Source organism: Anas acuta, chromosome 2 (genome assembly GCF_963932015.1).
Source record: "Anas acuta chromosome 2, bAnaAcu1.1, whole genome shotgun sequence".
Classification (NCBI taxonomy): domain Eukaryota; kingdom Metazoa; phylum Chordata; class Aves; order Anseriformes; family Anatidae; genus Anas; species Anas acuta.
The window spans coordinates 43,317,509-43,344,887 of NC_088980.1; the positions used below are offsets into that span (position 1 = coordinate 43,317,509).

Here is a 27,379-nt window from a genome sequence, read left to right on the forward strand (position 1 = left end):
CACTTTAGCTGGTTGGTTGCTGTATAAGGTTGAGCAGAACATGTCTGAGTCTCTGTGACTTCAATTCATTGATTGCAGATGGACTGTCATGGCTTCAACAAGGACATAGTCTTTTACAAAAGAGGCTGCTATTCTTATTTCACTGAAACTACCTTTCAGATTGCCTGTGCTCCTAACCTACCTCGCTAGCAATGTAAGGTATGATGCCAGATTGTGAACTCAACAAACATGCAAAAACATAATTCCTTCTACCAACTTGAGAAAAAGATTAAAATCTCCAGCTAAGATTATTATGGCCTGCTAGGAAGGCAGGCTGGGATCTTCCATCTGTATGGTTAGGTTGCCTCAACACATCTGCCTGGGTCTGCAGATGAGGCCTAAAATACTATTTGTGGGGTTTGGTTTTGCTAACATTAATGACTTGACAGTGTGTGTTTTAACAGTAGAAAAGTTATTTGTTGCTCCTTCCTTTCCATTGTTTGCAATGTTTTCTTTTTAAGATTTCAGGTTATTACTAAAAACTGCTAAAGGTGTATTAGAAAGACAGCTTTGACAAAAAAAAAAAGGTTTGCCACAGATGCCTCAACAACACCAGTCCTTGTCAAACCAGTAGTATGGATCATCTGTATTTTTTTCTGGAGAACTGTGGTGAAGGGAGAACACCATGATTCTGGCTAAAGGAGGATGGGAAAGGAATATTTGACAAAACATTTTTTTTTTTCTCTCACAAAGAGCCTGGGGCCTGACCTGCTTCATTGCTTGACACCTCAGTTCCTCTGTATCTCTGTGCTTTACTGACTTACTCCAAAGCTATTCAACACTCCCCCAAAATTAGGAGAAAGCAAGAGTGTTAATGGGGACACATACGACTCAGTCACCATCCCTGGAAGTCTTTAGGAGACATTTAGATGTAGAGCTCAGTGATGTGGGTTAGTGGAGGGCTGGTTAGTGTTAGGTCAGAGGTTGGACTGGGTGATCTTGGCGGTGTCTTCCAACCTCTGTGATTCTGTGATTTTGTGATTCTGTGAGATATATGTTATTAGCCGAGTAGAAAACCCTGACCGTAAGAGTACACCAAAACACCAGCGCGACCTCCACTTTCGGTCAGCGACCCCAACCATGCCTCGCCCTCCCCGGGGCTGTCCCCAGCGTGCCCTGAGGAGGGGCTGAGGGCCAAGGGGCAGGCGACAGGAGGAACTACACTTCCCAGCAAGCCGCAGGGAGGCGAGGAGGGAGGTGAAAGCGAGCCCCTGACGGCGGAGGCGGGCTGCAGGCGGGCGGCTGCCTTCAGCGAGCTCCTGGCCGCGGCCATCGGCGGGGCGCGGGCATGGCGCTGCCGGGGGCGCCCCTCAAGGTGTGCATCGTGGGCTCGGGCAACTGGTGAGTGCAGCCCCCGGGGGCACCGCAGCCGTGGCCTCGGCCCGGCCCCATCCTCCCCGAGGCCGTGCCCGCCCCGGCCTGCCCGGAGCTGCCCGCCCGGGGCCGCCCTGCCCCGGCCCGGAGCCCGGGGGGAGCCCCGAGGGGACCCGGGGAGGAACCGGGGGGGAGCCGGGGGGCTTCGGGCCGGTGTTTCTTGCGTGTTTCTTCAGCAGATCGCGACTAAAAGGCTGCCTGTGGGGCTGCTGTAACAAGTTCAGCTCTCCCCGGGCGTGGATGTGTGTTGTGGACCTCTCTCTGCAGTAGCTGTGCCCCTTGAAAGCTCAGAGAAGAGCCGTGAAGCGCTGGCTTGTCTCAGATGCTTTCTCGTTTTCCAGTTGGTTGTGTCAAAGCACACCGAAGGCTCAAGACAAGGTTTTATTGCTGCATCCAGCGCTAGCTTATAATTAGGCTTAAATAAACTTACAGTCTCGCTGTTGTGTTTGCTGAAGGCAATAGATTTAGTAATTATTTCCCTGAGAGGAGTATCACGTTTATAATCCTTCTCCGTCTCACTTCCTTAATTTCTTTATCATTCCTAATCACCGCTTCTACCCCGGATCACTATTTACAATGAGTAAGTTAAGTACGATATACTATATAAATCTTTCCACAGCCTGTCAGTTCAATTAGTAGTGCTAGGCATACATTATTTCTGTATTTTGGAAGGTTAAATCTAACTTCAGGGGAGTTTAGTTTTGCAAAGAGCAACACCCTACAGTTTACTAAACACAGCTCAACATCCATAGAGGTGATTTTGGACTTGTTGCTTACCCCAATTGTGTGCCATTGGCTTTTGATGTAATTTTGCATGCTTCAAAAAAATCAGCAACAACAAAGTTGTGTTTTTCCTTGTCATGGTTTACAGAGGGGACGGCCGACATTTCAGCACGGCATCTCTTCCTTTCCTTGCACTAGACTGTAAGGTCCAGGGGGTGACAGACCTCAAACCCAACTGTAATGGGCTCTTAGCAGTTTGGAGATTGGGGTTTTTGTGGTTCTGGGTGAGGTGACCCTGTCCCCCAAGTGCCAGTAACCGTCTGAATGCCTTTGCCTCCTCACAGCCCTTTAGCCTATATCTGGGACGGAAAAAAAGAAACTAAAGGAGCTTGGCACAACAATGACAGTTCAGAGCGGTTGAGGTAATCACCTTGGATGATAAACTGCTTCCAGCCCAACTTGTTTGGTCGGCTTGCTAGGGGGAAGGTGACCTTCCTAACAAAGCTAACTTGGCAGGGGTCTGACACCTGATGGAAGGTCATGGAGCGGGACAGATGGCTCAAAAGTCATGGAAGAGCAGGAGCTGTGTTGTTTTTTTTCTCTTTGCCCAGGTGCAGTTGCTCAGCTGGTAGATAAGCATTAGGATCCTTAAGGTAAAAAAAATAAAACATAAATTGCCTGCATGTGAAGAGAGTACACCTTGGGAATATGCGTTGGAGCCTCAGGGTTCGTGGGCAGTGGTCAGATTCAGTGAAAACACTGCAGAAGCTGTCTCTGATATGTATGATAGCCTGCTCTTCTGATAACACTTCAGGGCATGTTAACAAGGGGTGTACAACCAGAATTCACCCCTGGGTGATTTGCTAGAACCAGCCCCTGGTTAATTAGATGGCCTAGCTTGAAAATAAACTAGAGAGTTTGGGAAGAGAGGTAAAGTTACTGGGGCAGAGGGGTTCGTATGGCTGGGAGCTTGCTATAGAAAAGTAGGAGATAAAACTTTGGGTTTAACTGAGGTAGGATTTTTTTTAGGAAAAAGTGGTAGTGCTAATGATATTATGTGTGTTGGTATATTGTAACCTCCAGTGACATTTAGGAGTTTCTGGGTTTTATATGTTGCTTTTAAAATGGGGTGAGGCTGACACAGATACACCGTAATGGTGAAGGGCAAGAGACAGAGTGCGTGTTCTTGCTCAGTGAGCTCAGACAGTTCTGGAAAAGTGTTAAATAAGAAATGTATGAGCTTGTACTAGGGAGTGCCATTGGTATGTGTTGCAAGGAGGAGAACCAGTGTTAGTTGTGTGACCGTCTCGTTGTGTTACCCATCAGCTGGGGCATGCCAGGGGTAAGCTTCACAAGGACATCCCTCACTGCCCGTTTTCCTGTGTAACTGAGCTGCCACAGGCACCAACTACTACAATCCAGCTCACACTTGAACTGAATAAACAGGCAAGAGTTCCAGTTCCTTCGCCTTGTGATGTGTCAGGAGTACACCAAAAGACGAGCCAGAAATCCCAGTAATGATTCCAGGGTACATCGTGAGGAGTGCTGGGACACAGAAGGGAGTATGGGCTTGTCTGGTGGGTTAACAGGTGTGGGGAGCTGGTATTTCACCTTGAGTGGCCCTAGAGGCTGTTGTTTGACCTTGCTAAATTCAGTCCCACAGCAGCTGTTGCAGTGCAACAGGAAGTGGAGGACTGGAGTAGTCAGAATATTCTTGAATTCAGGAACTAAAACTCGTCACTTTTTTGCAGCTTTAGAGAGTAGTATGAATAAAGACAGCTGAGATGTTTTGTATGTTATTTAATAGTGGAATGAATATCTTGCTCAAGAAATACAGGCTGTTGAACTTTATGCTGGCAAATGAAAATCCCGGTTGGGCAGTTGCTGAATCGCTCATTTCTGTCTTTATCAACACCGAGCACACAGCGAGTCGGGAAGCTCAAAGCTGAAGCCAGCAACTTGCCAGGATCCAGGCCGCCTATATAAATCTGCACCAGCATATTTGCTTTTGCTCATGGGCGGCGATACGCTTTCTGCAAAAACACACGCCAGCGTTGGGTTGAGTGTAATTTTTACTGTTTGTGCAGACCTCAGAGCCGGCGGGTTGGGCTGGTGAGCTGTCTGCCACGGCAGGGAAACTGCTCTGGCTGCCTCCCCACCTCGTGCACAAGCCTGATAAGAGATGCCTGACAGCTGGGGCTTCTGGATCACCTCCTGAACCCGGGGGACTCTGTGGTGTGTGAAGGGCTATTAGAGAAATGCATTCCAGCCTTTCAACATGCGCAGTTTTATTGTTTGCCTGAAGAAGGGCTGCTTCAGATATCGTATTTTTTTTCTGCTGCTACTTGGAAAGCGACCCTAGACCTGCGATAGCACATGTTCTGAAGACAGAAAAATGAGCTGTGCCGTATGAAAAGCTCTCAGAGGATATTGAACCTATTTGGTTTACTTACTAGCTAAGAGTTTATTACAAATGATGTTCATAATGAATTTAGGGGAGTGCGTGTATATAACCAGATTGGTAAAATTAAAGCGTTCACACCTCCAGATAAAGTGTGCTATTCCTCCCCACCCCAGCACCAAGTACTAGAAAGTCACAGTACCAGAAGTTTAACTGGCAGGGAGAAAAGAGGAAATGTGCAGAAATGGGAAGCCTCAGATCTGTGACTATATATTTTTGTCACATCTTTCTGATTTATTTTTTTTTTGTCTCCTTAGTAGACTGCCAGTAATTATGAAGCCTCCTTTCCACAGAAAAGGAAATGAGCTGAGCAGGCATTGTAAAATCCCATCTTCTATATAGCATTCAGCCTAGGAATAGAAGGAAAGGTTGTGTTTGTTCCTTGTCACGTGTGTAGCTTCAGTTATTCTGCCTAATTTCACTGTGGTTTAGAGATTTGAGCAGTAAAGGTGCTCGCCATCCTACAGGTTTCATTGTGTGCTCTTCTTGGGGCGCTAACTGGTAGGAGTGTCTGCCTGCCAATTCACAGGATACCATTGCAACAAGTACATTTGGTGAGATGGGCAGCACACCCGTAAATCTTACATCTTACGCAAAGTGTAAGTGCTTCTTCGCTTTAAATGTGTGTCAGTATTCTACAGAAATTGTTGGGATCGGCATCTTGGCAAAGAAAAGTTCCCGCTTCTTAAAGGCAAAGATTATCCCTAAAATTTAACATGTCATTTTTACCACTGCACTGAAGATATAATCCGTTTGACTTGCGGAAATACAATAAGCCAAGCTCTCTCTGGATAGCAGGTTAGCAGACAAAAGGAGAAGTTTAGTAAATGCTTCTGTCCAATATACTCTAAATACATTTATTTGCTTGAGAGAAAGAAGCAAGTGTGAATGGCTGCTGTGTTTTCTGCTTGTTTTACTGGACCAAAACCACCAAGTAGTAATTGGTTGAATAATCAGTGAACTTCTGTTCATTTTAAAGATGATCTCTTTCTTCTAGGGCAAAATCATCTCATTATTTTTTAATATTTTTGTTTTGTTTTCTTTCCTGCAGGGGTTCTGCGGTTGCCAAAATAATAGGCAATAATGTTAAAAAATTACAGAAGTTTGCTTCCACAGTGAAGATGTGGGTCTTCGAGGAGAATATTAATGGGAGAAAACTGACAGAGATAATAAATAACGAACATGAAAATGTAAAATACCTTCCCGGGTACAAGCTGCCAGATAACGTGGTAAGGCACAGAAGCTAGATTTGATCTAGTTACAGAGGCAATATTGCTCGTGCTGTGAATGGGAGTAGAAATTTATTTTGTTAACGCTGTTAAGTTTTATAATATTTCAAACTGCATTTATAATATTTCAAACTGATGAGGTCAGAGATTTGAACACGTAAAATTACGCAGGTAGGTAACTTCAACATGCTATACTCTTTTTTTTTTTTTTCTTTTTTGGCCTCACTTTTGTATTTGTTACTACAATTTCTCTATACGGAAGTAAATGTGAAAAAGAGGGCGAGATTAATGGCCGTGACTATGCCCATTATAAAAAATTTGGCCTCGGCTTTGGAAGGGAGCTGGCTGTTCAATAAGAATTGAAGGGATTTAACATACTCTGAAACTCTTAAAAAGAATTACAGGGTGAGAGCTAGATTAATTCTCAAGAAAGCTGCAAGCCCTTTGTGGTTTATCAGTTGCCTTTTGCTCTGTACAGTCAGATTGGCACGTTAGGTGTAGCATTGCCAGGGCAGAACAGCAGGACTCCATGTCCCTACTGTGTTGGTATGACATGATGGTGGGTGGGTTGGTGGTGAATCTTGCCCTGAAGATGTTCTAGGAAGAGACTGCAGCATCTGGCAGTTCGGTAGGGATTTTTGGCTGGGAAAACATGAGTTGTCGTGTATTGCAGTGTGTTTTGGGGGTTTTATTTTGGCTAACAACGAAGCTGAAATCCCATTTGCCTAGCCTTCGCTACCAAGCATGGTGTTTCTCCTGTCCTCTACCTACTCACTTAAGTTTATTACTAGATTGTAAATCAGCATGTGTTATTTTAAGGTGGTCATCAAGTGTTAGGAAAATGGTGTCCAGCAAGTGATTTCAAACTAGGTCACCTTCCTAAAAGGTAAACAAAATCTATGAGTGCAGAGAAACAGAATATAAACTAAAAGATTTAAAAGGACTGGAGAAGAAATTTGAGAGCACAAGGAACTAATTAAAGAAACTCCTTTTTTACCATGCAGTTATGCATCAAAAATTCAGATTATTTTGTCAAAGAGAAGGCAGTTTCTTATTCTGTATTTTCTTACTCAAAATACTTGTTTGAATGTTTTTGAATTTTCTCTGTATGAACCGTGCTGGTGGCTGTGAAGATGCTCCTTTCAAGGCATAAAACAGCTTATTTGGAAACTTTAATTCTTTTGCTTTTCTGGGAAGTTTGTTACTACTTATTGTCAATGACGAAGCACAGTTATTTGTAGCGTTTGGTATAAGAACAAAACGTGCTTTTATTTAGTTGTTAACACTTGTGCATAGTGTTGATTTTAAGACATTATGTGGCCTTTCTCTCCCATAAATACGTAGGTTGCCATCCCAAACCTTAATGAAGCTGTACAGGATGCAGACTTGCTGGTTTTTGTCATTCCTCATCAGTTCATTCATAAGGTCTGCGACGAAATCACAGGACGAGTACCCAAGAAAGCTCTCGGTATAACTCTGATAAAGGTATAATAATTATTGTCCGTAAAAATTAGAACATTTTGTGGAATTTTCTAAAACAAGATGGCTTGGAATTTGATATGAAAAGTCTGTGTTACTCACTTGGTTGTCCCATTAAACCTTCTGAGATGCAAGACTGGAATTTGTCTCAGTCATTAGTGGATTGTTATGTGGTGTTTTATTTTAGTCTAGTGCTTGCAGGAAGAGGAAAATGAGGTTGTTCACAAGCCTTGAACATATCCCTTCCCCCTTTCTTTTTTGCACCACCAAGCTTTCCAATCTTTCATTTGTTGTTTCCAAACGCATCATTAGGTGGAGAACAGAGCACAAGCATAATGCTTTGATTGTTAATGCACATCCCACACACTGAGTTGATCATTTTAAGAACTACTGAGGGAATTTCATGTGACTGAGCTCTTGTTCGTGTCAAAGATTATGTTGCAACAAGAGAGATTGTTCAGCACGGCCCGAAAAGACAGTCCAAGCATGGGAACTCAGAGTGGGGCAAAGATGTAGGAAATAAGTGTTTCACTAGAGTGTTAGTAGTTCTGGTGACAGAAGAATTATTAAATGTGGGTGTGCTTCTTATTTTCTCGTGTTTTAGCTGCAGAGGATAATCTAGTTCCACAAGGTACAGGAGAATGCTTTGTACTTAGTTGAGAATAGACTACTTTCTCAGCACACATTCCCTTGTCTACTATAACTTCTGGCAAATGATCCATTTATGGATCTGTTTTAAAGGAGGATAAAACCCACAAAACTATCTCTATTGACCAGAAGCTTGTCTCTTTAGTTTGACTAAATAAGCTCATCAAGTCTGTGTTGTTTCGTTTAGTGCTGACATGACAAATTATTGAGATGTATGAAAAGGTATTGTTTCCTGAGTGTACTTGCTGCATTTTGTGGGAAAGCTTTTCATGTGGTAGAAGGATAAAATAAAGCAGTGTTGAAAGAACTGAATGCATAGCATCAAAACCACGCAGCTGTCCTAGATGCCCTAAAGTTTTAAAACTTTCATTGCTTTGAAGCTGTCAAGCAGTTTATGTCTCCTTCTTCTGTAAGCTCACAATAATCTTTATTCTTCCTTACTTTGCTAAATGTGATTTATGTTCTCATGTCTTCAGTGCTAGAAACAACTTTTATGAAACAGGTGGACTGAGTGAGGATTTATTTCAGCATGTCTGAAATCAGAACCTGGGCCTGTGCTCCCTTGGGAGTACTGCTCAGGGTATTGATTGCAAGTGTGTCAATGGAGTATTGATTAAAGGCTATGCCTTAAAAAAAAAGGGGGGCAGGAGGGGAAGGGAGGAGGTTACTTAAAATAAAAATAAAAATAATAATAAAAAAGCCCATAAAGCCCACACTTGCTCTAATGTAAGCACAATAGTGACACCTGCCATGCAAAGCAGAGTTGGTTACTAGGCAGGTTCCCACTGTCTCACTGTGGCACAGTGCACGGCCTTTCAATTTTATTTTAGTTTTTTCAGGAGAATGCAAAGTACACGTTAGCTTTTATCAAAAGGCATAACTGTGCATCTTTAAAAGAATCATGTAAGAAGAAAGGGCAGAGATTGCTACAACAGTGGAACTAAGTGATAGAGGCAGGAATGCATTCTTTCCTCTACTTTTGCAGCTTCTTTAAGCATGCTGCTTTTGTCCCAGTCATATTTTTAATGGTCTGATTATGCTCACCACTAATGCTATTAAAGTGCTTTGTGTTAACTTTGACAGTTAAAGTGCAGTTCTCTGAAAAATAGCATTAGTGGGTCCTCTTGTTTCTTTGCTTTCTAAATTGCTTGGGAAGTTAACGTGTCATCTTTTTCTTCATTTTTCTTTTATTTTTTTTCCTGTTTTTTTGACAGTCAAATCTTCAAACAGAGCTTTCTGTCTGCTAATAAAACTAAATCGCTGGGAAATAAAGACATTTGCCTGCTAGTTAATCCGTGTTCCTGTTCAAACATTTGCAGCTGTGTTGCTTTACATCAGTTCTGTTGTCTGATACCTACAAGCACCTAACATTTCTTTGTGCAGCTATGGGGGGAGGGATGCCGTCTGAATCATGCATGGCTTATGGTGCAGTTCAGCACAGCAATCAGGGAGCACTCAAATACTCCTCAGGCAGCCTCAACATTGATCTCATTTTCATCTACCCATGTCCGGCCCCAGGGATTGCTCTGGCTGGCGCGTTAGGACTTAAGTGGTAAGCCCACAGAATTGGACTTGCATTGCCAGGGGAGCATTGCTGCCCGGTGGAAATTGGAGCCTTGGTTTGGGGTGGGGAGTGTTTGTTTTTTTTTTTCTCCTGTCATCTATCATCCTGTATTGGATTTGACTTCTCGAGAAACAGGTGCAGCTCTCCTTGACTTTGTCAGAAGTTGCATTTGTTTCATAGCAAAGCTAATTTTTGGCACCCAAGCCTCTCTATCTCCTTTCACGTGGATGAGTAATTGTTGTGTACATATTTACGTTTTTGGAGTTGTTCCCAATGTATATTTTTCTGTTTATTAATCCCTGCTTAGGAGAGTGGAGGAGGATCCTGGCAATTACTTCACAGGGACATCGTTGGCACTCTTAGGGAAAAATGCGCTAGGGTTACCGTGCCCCCACAACGTTAAAATATGGTACTGTGTACAAAGTTGTGTGCTGTGCCAAAGAAAGACCATTTCAGTAGCTTGTCTGCCAGGCTCCTGTTCTAAAAGCTCAAAAGACGTCTTCTACCCCATTTGGCAAGGTAGGAGAAAAGGATTTTGTGAGGTTGAGGTGGTTTTATTTGGAGTTTTTGATTCAGGCAATTCAGGGTACCAGATTCTGTTCTCCATTCCATTTATCTCTAGGGTGACCTTTTCTAAAGCCCTAATTCTCCCCTACTTTCTTCCTTTTTAAAGAATACTTTATAGGTGCAAAATAAATATATCCTTAGAAGTCAGTATTGTTCAGCTTTCTATGTATCAGTGGCCTGCTGTTCTACTTTTAGTGTTCTTCAAGAAAATTACAGTGTGTTTCTCCTCCTAAACCACTGTTGGCATTATGCAGGAGGGAACTGGTCTCTGATATTTCAGTTCAGATCCCTCTTCACCAAACAAGTCATTGGAATGACATTTTGTGAGTTGTGCAGTTTCAGATCTGAGTGCATAAGTGATGTATCAGTGATGTTCCACTAAGTTGGCTTAGATAGGTCACAACAAAATCAGAAGCTTCACTGGTAGCAAATTCATCATCTCTGGTGTCTATCCAAGCAGACCTTGGTGCAGCACCTGTGGACAAGACTAATTGTGATGTGCTTTCTTCTGTATTGTGTCTAATGAATGCCACTTTCGTAATCCCACTTAATGTTGGCTGCAGGGAATAGATGAAGGCCCGGAGGGACTCAAACTGATCTCTGACATTATTCGAGAGAAGATGGGAATAGACATCAGTGTGCTGATGGGAGCTAACATTGCCAATGAGGTGGCAGCAGAGAAATTCTGTGAAACCACAATAGGTAATGTTCCAAGAAATAACGATGTTTAAACTGTGCTCCTGTCCTCACAGATGCACACCAAATAGCTCAGATTTCATAGTTTTCAACATTAACTGGCTGTTATCAGAAGCTCTTGGGTCCTTCTTATTTTAATGTTGAATTTCCTAGAATGTATACATGTCCAGAAGTACTAGGAGAATATTAGGACTAGAGGGAGAGAAAGGAGAGCAATTTTAAATAATCTTAAAAGGGTTGTAACCTTTAGCAAATGAAACACCAAGCATGCTTTTTATCACTTTCCACATAACAAACTGCTTTATTGTGTTGCTGTGCTTAAGATTTTTCTTGGATTTGCATGGCTTAGTATGGATAAATGTTTATATATTCCATATTCCAGCTTAGCTCTCTGTTTTTTTAGGTGTCAGTATCTTCTTTTAAGTTCTCAGAATAATGAGTTCCCCTATGCGCTAGGCATAGCTTTAGTTCTGTGTTGGCATCTGTAACATTTGCAGCACAAACATGTGCCTAGTCTTGCATTTCACAGTCTCTGCATAAGTATATACGTGCATGTACACACATGCAGGTGCTCACATATAAAAGAGAGTTAATGTCACTTTTTCAGTGTTTATAGTTTTGTCCATTTTTAGTTGTGTCATCTCTTTAACTTGCTATTATTAACGCCCATATTTAACTTACTGTTGAATGGTTGAATTACCTTTCAGTGCTTAGAAACACCTGTGAATGTCAGCATGCTCAGTTAATAAAATAACCACGATGTGCCTTTATCAATAAGTATTTTTCAGAATACAGACCTTAAAATAATTGATAGAATTGCACCTGCTGTATTTCTAATTCAGCATTGCTCTATTATTAACTGTTATTTTAAAGAGAATGGTCAAATAAAAAAAGTATAGAGAATTAATTGGATTATTATTTAGAATCTCTCAATGAATTATGGAGAAGTTCAGCTCAGTGTAGAGCTTTTAGGTATGAAGGAGTCTGTTTAGGATGAAGATAGAACAACCTTATCTTAGCTTTTAAGTATTCTGACTTGCCCAGGAAAGACTAAATAATGCCCAAATAAATTATTCATTGGTGTTTTTTATCCTTCCTTTCTCTTTCTCAACAGGCAGCAAAATCTTGGAAAATGGCCTTCTCTTCAAAGAACTCCTGCAGACCCCAAACTTCCGAATAACAGTGGTAGATGATGCAGATACTGTTGAGCTTTGTGGTGCTCTGAAGGTAAGAATAACAGCCTGCAGCTTGCACAAAGAGGGAACAGTGATTCTTGTAGAAGAAAAAAAAAAAAAGTGGATCTTTTCATTTAAAGAATTAAGTTTATTATACTTTATATAATATAAAACTGCTACATTTCCTGAAGAACCAGATATGGCAGCAGAACGCTCTGAGAATTGGCTTTTAGATCCTTGTCTCGCTGTCTCCTAAGTTCTCTATCTTTCACTTAGCTTACACATGGTCACAAAACAAGTGTTGATTTCATCTAACTAGCCAAAATGTTTCTAAATACATCTTAGTTCACTTTTTCTTCATATAGCAGGGCATTTACAAAAAGAAATCGAGAAGTCGGTATTAATCCTTTGTGTCTGGCGGACAAAATATTCCCCTCTTCACTAACTTATGTACTGTAGGCACTACTGAGTGTTACACTTTGTGGACACAAAATGCATGAAGTTCATGTGGACAACCCCATAAAAAAAGTGACTTGAATAGGAAAAAAGTTATTTCAGAGAGTTACTTATCTGGACTTCTTTTGGAAATAAAATCAATGTTGACAGGAAGCAAAGGCTGGTTTAAACATACCTGATATTTTTTTCAGGTTAATTTACAGGCCATTTATGAAGGGAAAGCATTAGTAGCCTGGGACCCTAGCCAATAGTTCACATTATCTGATACCTATCATGGAAACATTTTTGATGGATGTAGCAGTATAGTAGATAATTTGGCTTGCTTTTTTGTTTGCTTGTTTTGACTAATTATTTTATATTGCTTTGTTTTCTTTCTTTTAATTAAGTGGAATCTAAACAATTCATCTGAAAAACTGCCAGGCCAATGAACAATGTCTTTAAGCTAAAGAGTTCTGATTCCTGCTTCTGTTAATCAGTAGAAATTAGATTGTAACGACGTAATTTCTGACATACTAATTTTCTAAGTAATTTTGTTCTGAGAGCTGTTATATTACAAGTCCTGAGAAGAAGGAGGTTATGAGTCTGTATTCTGGTCTAATGGGCGATGCTTTGAAGATTCCCTTCTCCTCGTTTCCCTTCTCCTCCTTTCCCTGTATTTACAGTAATTTCTCAAGGTTGTGGAGCTTGTAATTTGGCTTCACAGCCATTGCTTGAAACTGCTGCTATGGTGACGTGCAAGGTTAGCAGGAAAGAAATCCTTGTATATAGACCTATCAAACGAGTCAAAAAAGTTATACAGATTTTTTATTTTTCTTTTCAGCCTGATGTTTTCTAACTAGCTTGATTTTTTTGCTTAATGGATAAGTTCTGTTGCACACAAATGTTTCTTCCAGAAAAATCTCTTGGAGGGACTCTAAGGATGAGTGTGCCCATCAAACTCAGCAGCTAGTCAGCAGACATTCAAGCGCCATTATAAAAGTCCCAGAGAGCAGCAGAGCAATCTCTCTTTGGAAGTGTAGAGTAATTTAAATCAATTGTTCTTCTTGACCTGGAAAGGTGCCGAGGTGAAACTTGTGTAATTTCTTTGTAGCCTTGTTTTGTTCCTCCCTCCTGCTCTGTTTTAGTCTTGCAGCCTGCAGACTGAGCTCTGCAGTTGCATTTCTAAAAAACTGTATGTGCTCTGTGTGCTCTGGTCATGTGGTGTTGGTTGCAGTATATTTTGTTAACTGAGATTAGACTTCCAAAAAATGCGTGGTATGAGCTCTAAACAAAAAAGTGAATTAAAGATAGATTAGTTCATTTAAAAATATTAAGTATTTCTTGCCAGATTAACAGGCATTAACTGATATAAAGTGGCATAGGTAGTCATTCTAATACAGGTGATGTTTTTCAAACACGCACATCTTTCTTAATCTTAAATACATTTTTATTTAAATGTTATTTATAAACAAGTATTTCTCGTTTAAAACCCTTTCTCCTTTAATCTTGTGCTGACAGTGTGTAAACAATTTCCTGAGCTGTTTTTAACTCAAACATTGTGAAATTATATTAATGCTTTGCTAATATGTGTTCCACTGAAAGAAAATAAAGAAGCTAAAATTAAACTGATGAGTATGTTTCTACTGCCTGTGCAAAGCAAAATGCAAAACTGAACTGTGAATGGTGCTATATAAATTTGAGCATTTTTTCTTTTAAGTTGTACGTTCTTATTAGTAGAGACAGTTGTTTGCTAATGGTAACAGCAAGCACTTTGCTTTTTATATTGTTAATCTGATAATCCTCGTAGCAAAAAATGTGAAAAATAACCCTATTTTCATGTAATTGTTTATAGGGGAAAAATCTCAAATGCATCTTCTGTCAGTTGACAGTTACTTTATAGGACTTGCAAAGCTACTTCATGAAAAATACTAAATTTAAAAAAAAAAAAAAAAAAGCATTATTTAACATGATGGAAGGAAGACATTCCTACTTGGGAAGATGTCAGTATTGTGTGGTGTAAAGAGACAGGTATAAAGAAGAGGTTCTGCTCTTCTTCTGTAGCACTGCTTGTTCAGACTGATGGCAGTGTCACTGCAAACTACATTTTAGAGAACAGAAGTAAGCAGCTCCACGTGCCTGTCCAAACGTTCTTTTTGGGTGAGCAAATAGTAAAAGCAACCCTTTATGTGTATTTAATGGGTATTTCTCACCGCACTGTAAGAAATAGCTTATTCTCCCAGCTTCCTCATTTTTCCATAAACACCAGCTTGGGAAAATGAGGCTTTTCTTGGTACGTCTGGTGTAATAGACTAGATCCTATGAAATGTTTATGCTTCCCTCTCTATTTCTGCAAGCAGGGATGATTTTCAATGTGGTTGGCTGCCTAAAGGTTGGGGAAAAAATACAGAAGGATAACAGAGAGTGCTCTAAGCACAGCTTTCCCTTACAATAATGATAATTTTAGCTTTGAAATTTGTCTTTTGAAGGATATTTAAATTCAGGCAGTAATAATAGGTATTGCAGCTGGGTGATCGTGAAGGAACACGTGCTTTATTGCTATTTTTATATATCTGCACATACATACTGAATATCCATTTCATTTGCTGTATTTATTTTTTGTAACAATAGGCTGATGGAGCTGTGCTGAAGTATAGAAAACGGTGCGGGGAAACTGCAGGCTTCCATCAGCCTGGAGACTGGCTGAATAGGCAGTGGCAGTCGTTTTACAAAATCTGATGATATTCAGGAAGAACAGCTGTCTACAATAACTTGTTGGCTGTAGGAAAAAAAAAATGTGCTTGGCATGTTCTTCTCTACAAGGATTTCTTTCTTTTGAGGGCTGGAGCGCATTTCACATTTATTCAGCGACCTTTTCTAAGGGATGAAGTCAGGAATGAACTTCAGATTTGGATTGTTCAAAGCATCCAGATGGCTTTACAAGCAGCCTGACCCCAGGCTGCCTCCAAGTTCCAGCTGTCATTTGCCAGGCAGTGTTGGGGCCTTCCTAGGAAGTGCTTAGAGGTGATGACACCGCTGTAAGAACTGTACGTGGAGCTGTGCACACACCTTTGCAGCTTATGGATGTGCTCCTGGCTGCTCATGGGTACTGCAGGGCAGCACAGCCCCACGTTTATCACCTTTGGGGTGTCTAAGGAGTCTCTTGGGGCCTGCGTCAGCGTGTTGTCTTGCAAGCAAACAGCACAGACTGAACTGGTGTATGGCCTAGTGGCATCCGTGAGAAGCAATATAACAGCAATATAACACGCGCTGCTCAGTGTAAACTCTACTGGGATCTCTTACCCAGAGCAGGAGTGTCGGGGCAGAGCGTGAGGGAAAGAGTTGAGAATCTAATCTCTGCGTATGGCAGTGCTGCAGCTGCCTGATGTCTTGGCTTGTGGCTGTGGAGAGACAAACTCGCTCAGTGGCGGCAGCCAGTGACTGCAGGAAGGAGAAGCAGCACCAGCTGTGGTTGCCTTTCCCAGCAGAGCTTCAGATCTGTCTCTAAATCTTACAGCTCCAACTTAACTAAGCAAAGGAGAAAGAAATATAGCTGATTTATTGTTTACAGAAGCCAGCAGTGTGACTTCCAGAGGTGTTCCTGCAAAGTGTGTTTATGGCAGTCATCATCGGATGGTCAGGCTAGCTACTGTAGATGTTGACTGTGGTAATTACTCTTTCCTGAGATTAGCTGGAAATGAAAACCATTATTTATGTTCAAGTTTGCCAGGAGCAAGCAAACAGTTTATGCTGAGCCTCTCTAGCAGCCCTGCTGGTACTGTCCTTGATTTGTTGAGTCTCCAGCTGACCTCTCATCTGTGACGCGAAGAAAGGAGCTTCTACAAATTCATGTGTAAGCAGGAGGGAAAGCAAGGTGTGCTGAGCTGTGACACTGCATCACGTAAGGCTTGATGTTCCCAGCTGAATTAAGATCTCTACTTCGCTCTCTAATGGTCCATTTGATTATGGAGATGTAAAAACTGCCTCAGAAGTGGCTTCTGAAGCTGTCTTCATGAGTACTCCACAAACTAATTCGATGTAAACAGAGTAGAACTGTAAGGTGGATATTTCTGAGCAGTGACACTGTGAGGGGACGCTCTGGCAGCAGTCTGCAATCTTGTTAGCCGTGGTTTTTGGGTCATCTATTGCATTTGTGACTTCTGGCATGCTTGCAGCAGGTCATGTGCAGATAAAAGGCACTTGTCACTCTGAAATGCGATGTAGGCACTGCCTGGCATCAACATTTCTTTTCTGGAGTTTATCTTCCAATAACCTGGTGATAAAATAACTGAGTCCAGAACTTCGAGAAAAACTAGGGCTAGGACTACCACCAGCTTCAGAGTACCAGACCAGCTAGGGAGTCACCTGATACTGCAAAGTATTTTAATAGCTTAAAACCATACACAATTTTAAAACACCCTGTGCATCTTGCTTACAGGATGCGTGCTTTAATGTAAAAAGCTGTTAGTGCTGAGATCGGGGAAATGCGTTCACTCAAGCATGAAGTAGTTCTGAGAGCTCCAGTCCCCTAGGCCAAGAGGAGCGCTGTATTGCAGTCATTTCGAGTTTGTTCTGAGAGTATTTTTGAACCTTTAGAACAGCAGGTTTGCCTGCAGGCTAAAGTCATCCTTGTTACTGGGCCCTCAGCCCCCACGTTCTGCGTGCAGATACAGAAAGCGTTTCTGCTAGCAGAAATTCAGGATCCCTCCTCTTGCACAAATGTGTACCCACTGCATCTGCAAGGACTCTTCTAACTTCAAATGCAGGCTCTGGCAACAGCAGTGCTTGCGATCCTTCTCCTTTGCATTAGTGGCAGTACTGATTAAATATTATAGACAGCAAATGGTGCTTGGAGCTGGCATTTCTTAAATAATTGACTTCATTCCATCAACAGAGTAAGCGGAATTATGAACGTCAACAGTAAGAAAAGGATAATGCTTGCTGCAACAGCAGGGATCTCTCAAACCTTTTCTGACCTTGTTAGTCCTAAGTAGGTGGACTGGTGGAGTGGGGTGTCAAGGAAGAGGCTGGGATGCACTGCTGGCCTGATACACCACAAACCAGATAGAGTTAACGCTGTTTTGGACAGATAGATGCATTATTCTCCCCATACACACCTGATCAGCTTTTAGGGGGTTGCTCTAGTGCCATCAGGCTCTTGGGTGTTTATTTGTGCTTTGCTTATGCATCTTTGTGAAATAAACTCAACATAGTGCCTGCACCCCATGATTTCAAGTACCAAGCCGCTTGTTTTGGTCTTACTTTGGACAGAAAGATGATTTAAGTATCATTATTTTTTTTTTCAGTTTTGCTTTTTTGTTTTTGTTATTTATTTATTTTTTATTTTTTTAAAGGAGAGGTGTAGCTTTCAGCGTTGTATAATTGAGTTTTCTCTACAGGAGGGAGTTGTCACAGATTTTTTGAGGGTTTAAGTGAAACCGGGTGGCGGAGCTTCCCAGTTCATACCAGTGGCCAGGGGGTTATGTTGACCAGGATGTAATAGTCTCCTAGGCGTGGGTGTGTGTTCAGGAGCATAACAAGTTGTCTCGTTTCCTCATTATTTGCAAGCTGTGTGCAAGAGCACACAATGGGGGCATTGTACAAAGAAAGAGCTGAGCGTTTCAGAGCTAGAATCACAGCTTCCCTCCTTCCCTACCCCATTTCCTCAGAAGTAGCTCGCGTTGGTAAGACTTGCTTAAAACAATATTTATACTGCTCCAAAGACAAACACTGTAAAAGGTAAAAGTAGACAACAAAATGCCATAGGCCAAATCCTGATGTAAATTTTGGTTGTAGTGGAAAGTAGTGGAAAACGCCCGGAGGTTGTTCAAAAATATTTTTGTTTTTAGCTGAGTGCTAAACATTTACAGACTTCACACACGTGTAAATTCCAGTTAAAGTGGGTTATCCCATCAGAAAACTTTTTAAATATTTGTTTGACTTCTTGCTTTGCCACCAAGTGAACAAATATTAGAGTTGCTCTAGGAGAAGTGTCTGATCGCAGCCAGGATTTAAGCCAAGATGATCCCAAGTGCCAGCTTTGAAAGTCTAATCATCTGCTGCTGCTGTCATGCCTGATGTCAAAATTTCTGTCTGCAGTTTTTAAGGGCCACCTACAGACCTCCACCAGTGCTCAAAAAACGAAAAACCAGCCTCAGACCCCATTTGGTTGAGGGCAGGAGCCATGGTTGGCCTCACAGCACTGCAGTTACCTGCAATTTTTAGCTCTTATAGTCCCAAAAAGGAAATAAAAATGCTAGTGAAAGCAACACACTGCTTAACAGCCAACTTCAGACTGTTGCCATTTCTTCAGCAACAGTTAAAGGTTTCCTTTCCGGCATCGGGAGCTGCAGTAGGTGCTGTAATGTTGGTTGGTTATCCTGTGGTCTCTGAGGTCACTGCTGCTGTTGTTGCTTGCAGAAAGATATTATTACATCTATTGCTTCCTTGTTTGCTTTATCAGGGCTTCAAGATCCCATCTCCTTCGGAGAGTTTTTATCTTTTTTTTTATTTGTAGTAGCGGCAAACTAAGTCTGAGTAGCCTCCGACTCCTGCTGGCTGATCTTGTCAGGCCAGAAAATAGCTTTTATGGTCATTTTGCTCAAACATCTCTCAGCTAATCTGTTTTATCTGTTGTATGTTTATAAACCAAAGAGGAGATGGTACAGCTGATAGTTCATGAAGAAATACTACATTCTTTTTAGGAGGCTGTCACCCGATCTAAAGGGGGAAAAGAAAGTTCAGATTTTGTTTAGGAAAGGCCTCCCGTATCATGAACCTTCTGGGAAGCCTATTAATTATTACTGTGACTGGAACTCTTTGTCCTTAAAAGGGCTGAATACCATTACCTTGGCAGAATTTGGACCCTTAGCATATCAGCATGAAAGTCAATAGAAGTTCTCAATTACTTTAAACATAAAAAAATATGGGTAGGGGGCTGTGGGATGTCAGTCTAGCTTCATCCCTACCTCAGGGCAGGGACAATTCAATCCAGATAAAATCTTTTGGATGTAGTGTAATATGTTCTTAAAGATAGTCAATAATAACAGCTGCACAGCCTCCTGGGCAGCTTTGTTCCAGAGCTTTAACTATGTTTTTATACTTGGAAATAATTTACTCATGTAAGTTTCATCATCTTTCTTTTTTTTTTCTTTTTTTTTTTAGGTTAACCCAGAAACCTTTTTTTTTAAAAAAAAAAAAAAAAAAGTCTTACATTAATAAAGTATCTGTTGTTCTTAAGAACATCTGTGTTCTGTACCGTCACGTGTTCTAGGATTCCATAAGCAATAAGTCACTCATTTTCCGTTTGTTTTTCCTCTTCTTGTTAGAATATAGTGGCAGTAGGAGCTGGGTTTTGTGATGGCCTTCGTTGTGGTGACAATACCAAAGCTGCTGTTATTCGCCTCGGCCTGATGGAGATGATCGCCTTTGCCAGGATTTTTTGCAAAGGACAGGTGTCTACTGCCACTTTCCTGGAGAGCTGTGGAGTTGCTGATCTCATCACAACGTGTTATGGTGGCCGGAATCGACGTGTAGCAGAAGCATTTGTTAAAACTGGAAAGGTACCTTACTTACTGGGTGAATTCCATTGCTGGAAGTATTAGCACTCCTCTCTGGGTTGTTAGGGTAATAGTACAGTTATCTGAGATACATTAGCTGTACTGAGGGAGCACCCTTCTCTTTCCTCTCACTTCTGAGTGTGTTACAAGAATAGAATAAATGATAAGGTGTTTTAAAAAAAAAGAAAAAAAAATAGGAGAGGTTTTTTAGAGGAAAAAAGAGCTGAAGGGGTAAGAAGCTGGGAGATGTAGGAAGAAGAATATTTATGAACAAGAATATGGGAGAATATATATGCTCCTCAAGTTCACTTTTGACTAAGAAAAACCCTCAATAACATCTTTTTTATTATTATTATATCTTTAATCCAGATGATGTTGTCAGACTTGGGAAAACTTTATTGTATCTCTTCTTTTCTTCCTCCCTCCCTCCTCCTCATTCTTTAGTCTATTGAAGAATTGGAGCAAGAAATGTTGAACGGTCAGAAACTGCAAGGACCACAGACTTCTGCAGAAGTGTATCGCATCCTCAAGCAGAAGGGAATGCTGGAAAAGTAAGTAAGAACAGATAAAACCAGTTCTGCATGCACCTTTTTTATATCTGTAACTCTTTTCAGTTTTGGTCTTGATCTTTTCGTGATGGTTTTGCTACAAGCAAATCACTGCAATAAAAGTAGCTTAATCCTCAGTTAAAATCACCAAAAACAGTGAATAAAACCTCAAAATAATACTTCTGTCACTACAGCTAATAGTATGATACTAAATTTGTGAATGCCCTTCTGTTTTCAGGATGTATTGCTATCTATTGCTATCGTAGAAAGGCATAGCATTAACATGTAAATTGAATAAAATACCTGAAAATAAAAGCTGAGCTTCCTAAAGAGACTTTTAAAGAGACTCTACAGCTCATTTCATAGTAGTAAATTTATTGTTTGTCTCCAAATAGAGGAGCTTTGTTATTAAAACCCATATAACTGATCAGCCGAATAGAGTGGCTGCTTCTATCCACCTGGATTCTACCTTAGATACTGCAGTTCTCTTTCCTAATGGGACTTCCACTTAGATCTAGAATGAAACCTGACATCAGCTTGTCTAGCTCAATTTTACTGAGGCGTGAAATTAAGCAGGTTGTCCTGGCTTGTTCGTCTGCGTTCATTTGAGTCGGTACATGTATGTTACCTAAAACCACACACACAGTTGTCTCCTTCTGAGATTAAGGGATGCATTATCACTATCTATTCCCAATGAGGTAAAATCCGAAAATAAATGACTGCCAGTCAGAAGACCAAGCCTTGTCCTTATTTTTTTCCAAAGCAGTTTTTAAAATCTATTTTAATGGATCAACTCTATTAAATTGCTTATTTTCTAACATTATCTTCGGGAGTAAGGCACCTAAATCAGCCTCTGCGGTGTGCTAACTGCAGGGAAAAAAAATTAAAATGTTGGTTTCAGCCCCTGCTGTTTATGATACTCTAAATAAGATAGGATACTGTGCTTGTTTTTTTCTTCTTCTTCTTTTTTCCCTGTTGTATGCTGCAACAAATAGAGGACGATATAATTTCTTGGGTTATGTTTTCAGTGGAAAAATATGAAAGCTCATTTCAGTTGCTCATTTTTGTCTGGTGTACCGAGTGTGTTGGTCCTTCACGAAAGGTGTCATTCAGCAAGACTTTTGAAAGCAACTTTCAAAGTGATTTTTTCAAAAACTCACTTGTTGCTGCTTAAAATAGTCATGGTTTCAAGGTGAAGAGTTAGGACTACAATACGAATAAAATTTCATACTCTCATCCTGTAAATAGACCCCCAAGTCTACATAGAAATACTACATACTACTCAGAAGTCAGTGAAGTTCTAGAGAAGAGCCTTGGGTTGTGCCTGTTGGTATTTACAGTGCAATTTGTTGTTTTCATTTCGATAGTTGCAGAACAAACCCTCTTAATGTGCTCACACATCAGATGCACTTGGAGTTTGCTGGCCATGAGCCTGCAGTCAGCCTTGATTCTTCCTTTCCTGGGTGAAGTGTGGCAGGCATTCACAACACAGTAATGTTTGCTGTGATAAACAGCAAGAAATGGGTATCAAGATGTGGTTTGTGGTAGCAGTCCTTCTCTAAGCTTTCTGGTAAACAGCAGTGCTGTTTCTGAACTGTGAAACTAGCTGTTGTTTCTGAATGCACATAGTATCTTTTGTGGCTATCTCACACAAGCATAACAAAATCGATTTTTGTGCTGACATTTAAGTTACGTTAAAAGTAAATATCACTCCCCCCAACCCAATACAAAGTGAATAACAAGTGAGGCTTGTTAAAAAAATGCAAAACTCTCCTTTTTTTTTTTTTTTTTTTCCTGCATACTCCCTGGTAAGAACTTTACAATGACAGAGTAAGAATTAGAGCACAATATGGAGTAGCTATGTGGCTATCTGCTAATTTTGGTTCCACTGATGAAATAAAACCAAAAACCAAGTCAGTGATATTGGCTTGAAATAATTCTTACTCTTCCTGCAATTTTTGTCTTGCCTTCCACAAAAATAAACCAAATGAAACGGACGTGCATTTCATAGCAAGACGTCAAAAAAGTTTCAGATAATTCAAAATGTAGCATTTAATTTTTGAGCATTTTCAGTAAAAGCCATTAAAAACTGTGGACTAAATCCACAAGCATGTCCATTCCCTCTCTTTTTTTTTTTTTTCCCAGTGCAGCAAAATACTTTATTCATTCAGGTACAAAGTCTGTACCTGCCTCTGAGAGTGCTGTAGTGGTACTCTTGAGTGGATTGCTCCTGGCTTCTCCTGGGATTACAGGTTCACTTTGAGGAGTCTAGTTCAGAGCTGTGTGGTGATCCAGAATTACCTCAGTATAACACATCTTAGCAGAGTATATTGGCATGCATGTGCAGTGCTCAGGACTGGTTGGGGGTTCTGTTCTGTGCTGCCTTTGTGCATTACAGGTAAAATCTTAGAGTGTCTGGTGGGACCGCTTTCATGAGGAGAAAATCCTATTTCAGTTCTATTCCGAATCACTCAGAAATCAACTGTCCACTGTTTCTAATGCTTCTTATACTTTTTTTATTTCAATCAAAATAACTTAGTGCGTGTGGTGAAAATTTATCAGAATAAAAGGCCACACTGAAATGGCAAATTTATTTCTGGTGAACGTACATTTAACCCATTAAAATTCAGCAAACTCTGTCTAAAAATGGGACTTGTCTGCCTCTGTCTGTCCAGGATGGGAAGAAAGCAAATTTAAAGTTCTGTACAGTGTATTGGCTGTAATTACCATTCAGGTAGCAAAGAAGCCTGAATAATTTGAGCTTTGCTGGAAACAAGGCCAATTTCAAAAATGAAAAGGAGAGGGGGGAGAGGAGATTAAATGTAGATTAGGAAACACAAAATTCAATTTTGGACTTATTATTAAAAATTTGACCTTTAATTCCTTCTTGGGTCTCTGTGTCATATTCTGCAATTGTATTATCAAATTATGGTTCAGATATGATGCGTAACTGACATGCCAGGCATCTTTTGTTTTTTTAACAATAGGTAGAAACTGATGTAAAAATGTCAAGGAAAGATGTGTTTTTAATTTTCTGTTTTTTATATAACTTAATAGTTATGCCATACATAATGAATGTTGCAGGCTCCATTATAGCTAGTTAGATTTCTGAGAGAGTGACTCATTTTAGAAATGCATGCGGGTTCTGTATTTATCCAGTGCTTTTCAGCCCAGTGTGAGTGCTTGACAAATGCTGCAAGAAATTGATTTTTCAGTCTCCCTCTTTTCCCTTCCCTCACCCCATCCTATTTTTCTTTACTTTAAAAAAAAATACTATGGAATAATCTTACACTGCATTTGCTTTCTCCACCCTGTTTCCTTAGGTTTCCACTATTCACTGCTGTATATCAAATCTGCTACGAAGGGAAGCCTGTCAAGGAGATGATATCCTGCCTTCAGAGTCATCCAGAGCACATATAAAAGCAATCAGGCCATTCTCCTCGTGCAGCTTTTTGCCTTTCAGATTTGTATTCGGGTTCAAGTGGATGCATCATTAAGCTTCCTACAAAGCTGCTCACTAGGCAACAGTACCAACATGAGTGTCTCTGAATGGATATTGGTTTTTGTTTTACAGCCTAGTTTGACATAGCATGCAGTGTTGTTGGCTTGGTGACTGTCGTTTTGCTGGCTAAAATACAGCTGATTTCGAGATGCGCAATGCAAAAGTTGCACTACGTATATAGTCTACGTACAGAAGTGTACTTGGTGTGTGTTCCTGCAGTATAAAACACGATGTTTTGGTGTCTCTCATTAAGGCCTAGTCCAAAATCCACTGGACACTATGGGAGGAGTCCCACTGGTTTTCATGGCTTTCATGAGTCAAGCCTTTAACCTTGAAATATTCAGAGTCTTTCTATTAGAACTTGATTTATTTCATCATACACATTGAGATTTTAATGTTTTGCATGTTTGTATTAATTTAAGCAATATTAATGCAAAAGAAGTGGTAACAGTTATTCAGGGGCTACAGGGACCTTTTAATGAACTCTGGGGAAGAGTATTATGATTTCTGAAGGTCTTTAAAACTGCCAGACCATTTTGAAACCAATTTATAACTGAATTTAAAGTTTTTAAGTACACTGTTTTAAAGGGAATATCCCAGAGGGGGATCATGACCTCCCCTTCTGTTTTTTAATCCTTGCATTTTTGTATTTCTCTGTTTGTCCCTTGCTGTTCCCTGGTGTTGGGTTCTCCTAGAATCCCATTCCCCAAAACAAGTGGGTGATTTTGACCCGGGGGTCCTGAACCCTGCAACCTAGGGTTCATTTTAGTCTTGTACACGTGCTCGTTCTTCACTAGTATAGTTTGGTGGGTGGGGAAGAATACTCCTGGAGTATCTACTGCTCAAAACTGTCACGCTGTTTTTCTAGCTTAACCACCAGCTACAAAGTGTTGGGCTCCACACCACACTCCAAGGAACGTTCAGGGAATCCCCTGGTAGCTCGTGCTTGTGTTGTCAGAGGGGCTGTATGCCATTATGCTGACTGCATTAGTTTCAGTGCCTGCCAGTGACTGATGCGTCAGCTGGACTGTAGTCCTGAACCAGCCTCCCCAGAGAAATGATGAATTCTGAAGTTGTTCTTTCACCAGAGAAAACTTTAGTGGGTGCTGGATCAGGTCCTTCATGTCTTGAAAGCTTCATAAAGAGATCTGTCTCTTCTATTCCCCAGGTTTTTCAACTAATATTTTTTTTTTTCAGGCACTTTTGCTTTAATAATGAGGTTAATTTTATTTATTGTTGGAAAACTTGTCATTTTTTGTGGAGTAGTTTTTGGAGGTTTTCTCTGTTGGTTGATTGCTTTTTTAGGAGGGTTGATACAAGAGAAAGTAGATAAATGTAATCTTTTGACTTGCTTTCCTTGTATACCAAACTACATTTTTTTTGGTAAAATATACACTAGGTACATAAAGAGTGGACCTCACTCTTGCAGCTGGAAGTCAAAAGTTACAATCAAGTTTTACGGAGCTCAGGACAAAGCCCATCAGCTCTGAGTATACACTCCAAACCTCTGAGCACTACCACAGCTGATTACCTTGTTCGCTCTCCTTGGTGGTGTTTTTAGACCAGAAATTGTGAGCACAAACCCATCCTGCAGCTTTAAGTTGTCCTTTGGAACTTGATAAGACAAAGGGGATGCCTGTGAATAATTGCCATCCTTACTTAAGTAGCCTGGATTGCTCTGAAATAATTTGGACAACTTTGTATGGCCAGGAGGCTGCTTCAGGGCAGGGGTACCGTTTCTTGTGTTCCAGTAACGTTTTACGTTAATTTTTAGAAGATATTGTGAATGTCCTCAGATATTCAGGGCTGTGAAAGATTATTTTGCCTTACTTCTGATTTTGTGCTAAGCGTAACAAAGATGGCAAGAAGCTAAATAACATCAGATGTTTGTGGATAATCACTGGTAGAGCAGACTTGGAGAAAGCACTCTGCTTCGACAATTAAAAGGGTGTTTGAAGATTGGAAGCACTGTTCCACTAACGCACACATGGAGCATACACTCCTCGTTACTGCATAACTTTCACTGTGTCTGCTTGTGCTTTGTGTGTTTGTTTTTTTTAATGCCAAGCTGGTTGGCTTTGCCTTTATATGTATATATACATATATATATATATATATAAACTTGTTTTTTACATGCAGTATCTAGAATAGTGTTTTGTAAGATACATAAAGGGCTAAATGTGGTAAATTAATATATATTTTAAGATGATTTCTTTATTCCAGTACTACTTCCATTGAAACCCCAAAATCTCAATTGTTCTTGTTTTGTACAGAAGCCTGTTCAAAGACAAATCCAGAGAAAGGCTTTTTACATAACTCCTTTTCTTCCTCTCCAGTCTTGAATGGTATTCTTGTTCTTTTCAAAGAACGAGGTTTCAGTAACTAAGATAATTTATTTTAATTTCTATACATACTTCACCATTTCCATTTGCTTTTCAGTGCTTGAGAGCATTCAGTTTGGCACTAGGTATTTTTCCTCACTAATACTTCCTTCTAATTAAAGACTGTGATAAAGACTGGAGTGGAACAATTACAATCTTGTTCTGCAAACCCTCTTTTGCTTAGTACTGGGGTAGTCTTACTGCAAACATTAACCCCTGTGTAAGATTTTTGCATACAAGGCTGTAAGTTTGTAACTAATTTTTGATTTATGAACATTAATTATTACCTAATGTTACATACTCAACTCGCCCTAGACGTGTGTACTGATTTTGTTTAAAGATTGTGAATATATACCCATCTGAAGAATTAGTGCAAATAAACATTTTGTCTTGGGAATCGGTTTGGTTTCTTGTTTCATTTCACACGGCTTGCAATTACTGGTTTACTCACTTGATGTAGGATTTTTGTACCTAATGACATATGATCATAACAGATAGGAGATCACCATGTGAGAACATAAATTAAAAAGCTGTGTGATATCCAGATATCAGCATTTTCATTTCTGTCCATTAGTGATACAACTTCAATGAAATGATGCCTTTGACCTCTAAAGATTTTGTCTTCAGTTCCTTGAGTTACTGTCTGAGCCACTGGAGGGCACTGGTGGGTAAGTGACCAATTTCACCTGTTCCTGCAGTTACTTTTCTTCCCATCTGTTTCTGAGTCTCCTTAGGTTCCTGTATGCTGGCAACTGTCTTATGCCGTGTTCATAGTATATGAAGATAGTTACAGCTCAGCAGCAGCTGCATGAATTGCAGATCCACTGGAAATGAGAAAACAAGCTTGCAATAAAACACCAAAACCTTCCTGCCTCTGCCCAAGGCTCTGTCTCGCCAAGATCTGCCTAGTACAGGGCTACGGCAACTGCCTCAGTCATGGACAATACAGCCTGTGAGATCTTTCAACATCACTTGAGGTGAAATCATTAAATTCTCGTTGGC

General features: G+C 40.5%; 1 protein-coding gene across 1 annotated transcript; it reads left to right on the plus strand.

Moving 5' to 3' along the window:
• Positions 1-1,220: 1,220 nt before the first annotated feature.
• GPD1L (glycerol-3-phosphate dehydrogenase 1 like) lies at positions 1,221-26,776 on the plus strand. The gene is made up of 8 exons (XM_068674461.1): positions 1,221-1,380; positions 5,649-5,826; positions 7,171-7,311; positions 10,648-10,786; positions 11,895-12,007; positions 19,716-19,949; positions 20,391-20,497; positions 23,818-26,776. Exons 1-8 carry the CDS (start codon positions 1,328-1,330, stop codon positions 23,912-23,914), a joined length of 1,062 nt encoding a protein of 353 aa, XP_068530562.1. The 5' UTR covers positions 1,221-1,327; the 3' UTR covers positions 23,915-26,776.
• The last annotated feature ends 603 nt before the right edge of the window (positions 26,777-27,379 follow it).

Coding starts and splice junctions, on each gene's coding strand:
- GPD1L (XM_068674461.1), top strand. CDS start 1,328: ATGGCGCTGCCGGGGGCGCCCCTCAAGGTGTGCATCGTGGGCTCGGGC. Junction 5,827..7,170: donor ACAAGCTGCCAGATAACGTG/GTAAGGCACAGA, acceptor ATAAATACGTAG/GTTGCCATCCCAAACCTTAA. Junction 7,312..10,647: donor TCGGTATAACTCTGATAAAG/GTATAATAATTA, acceptor TGTTGGCTGCAG/GGAATAGATGAAGGCCCGGA.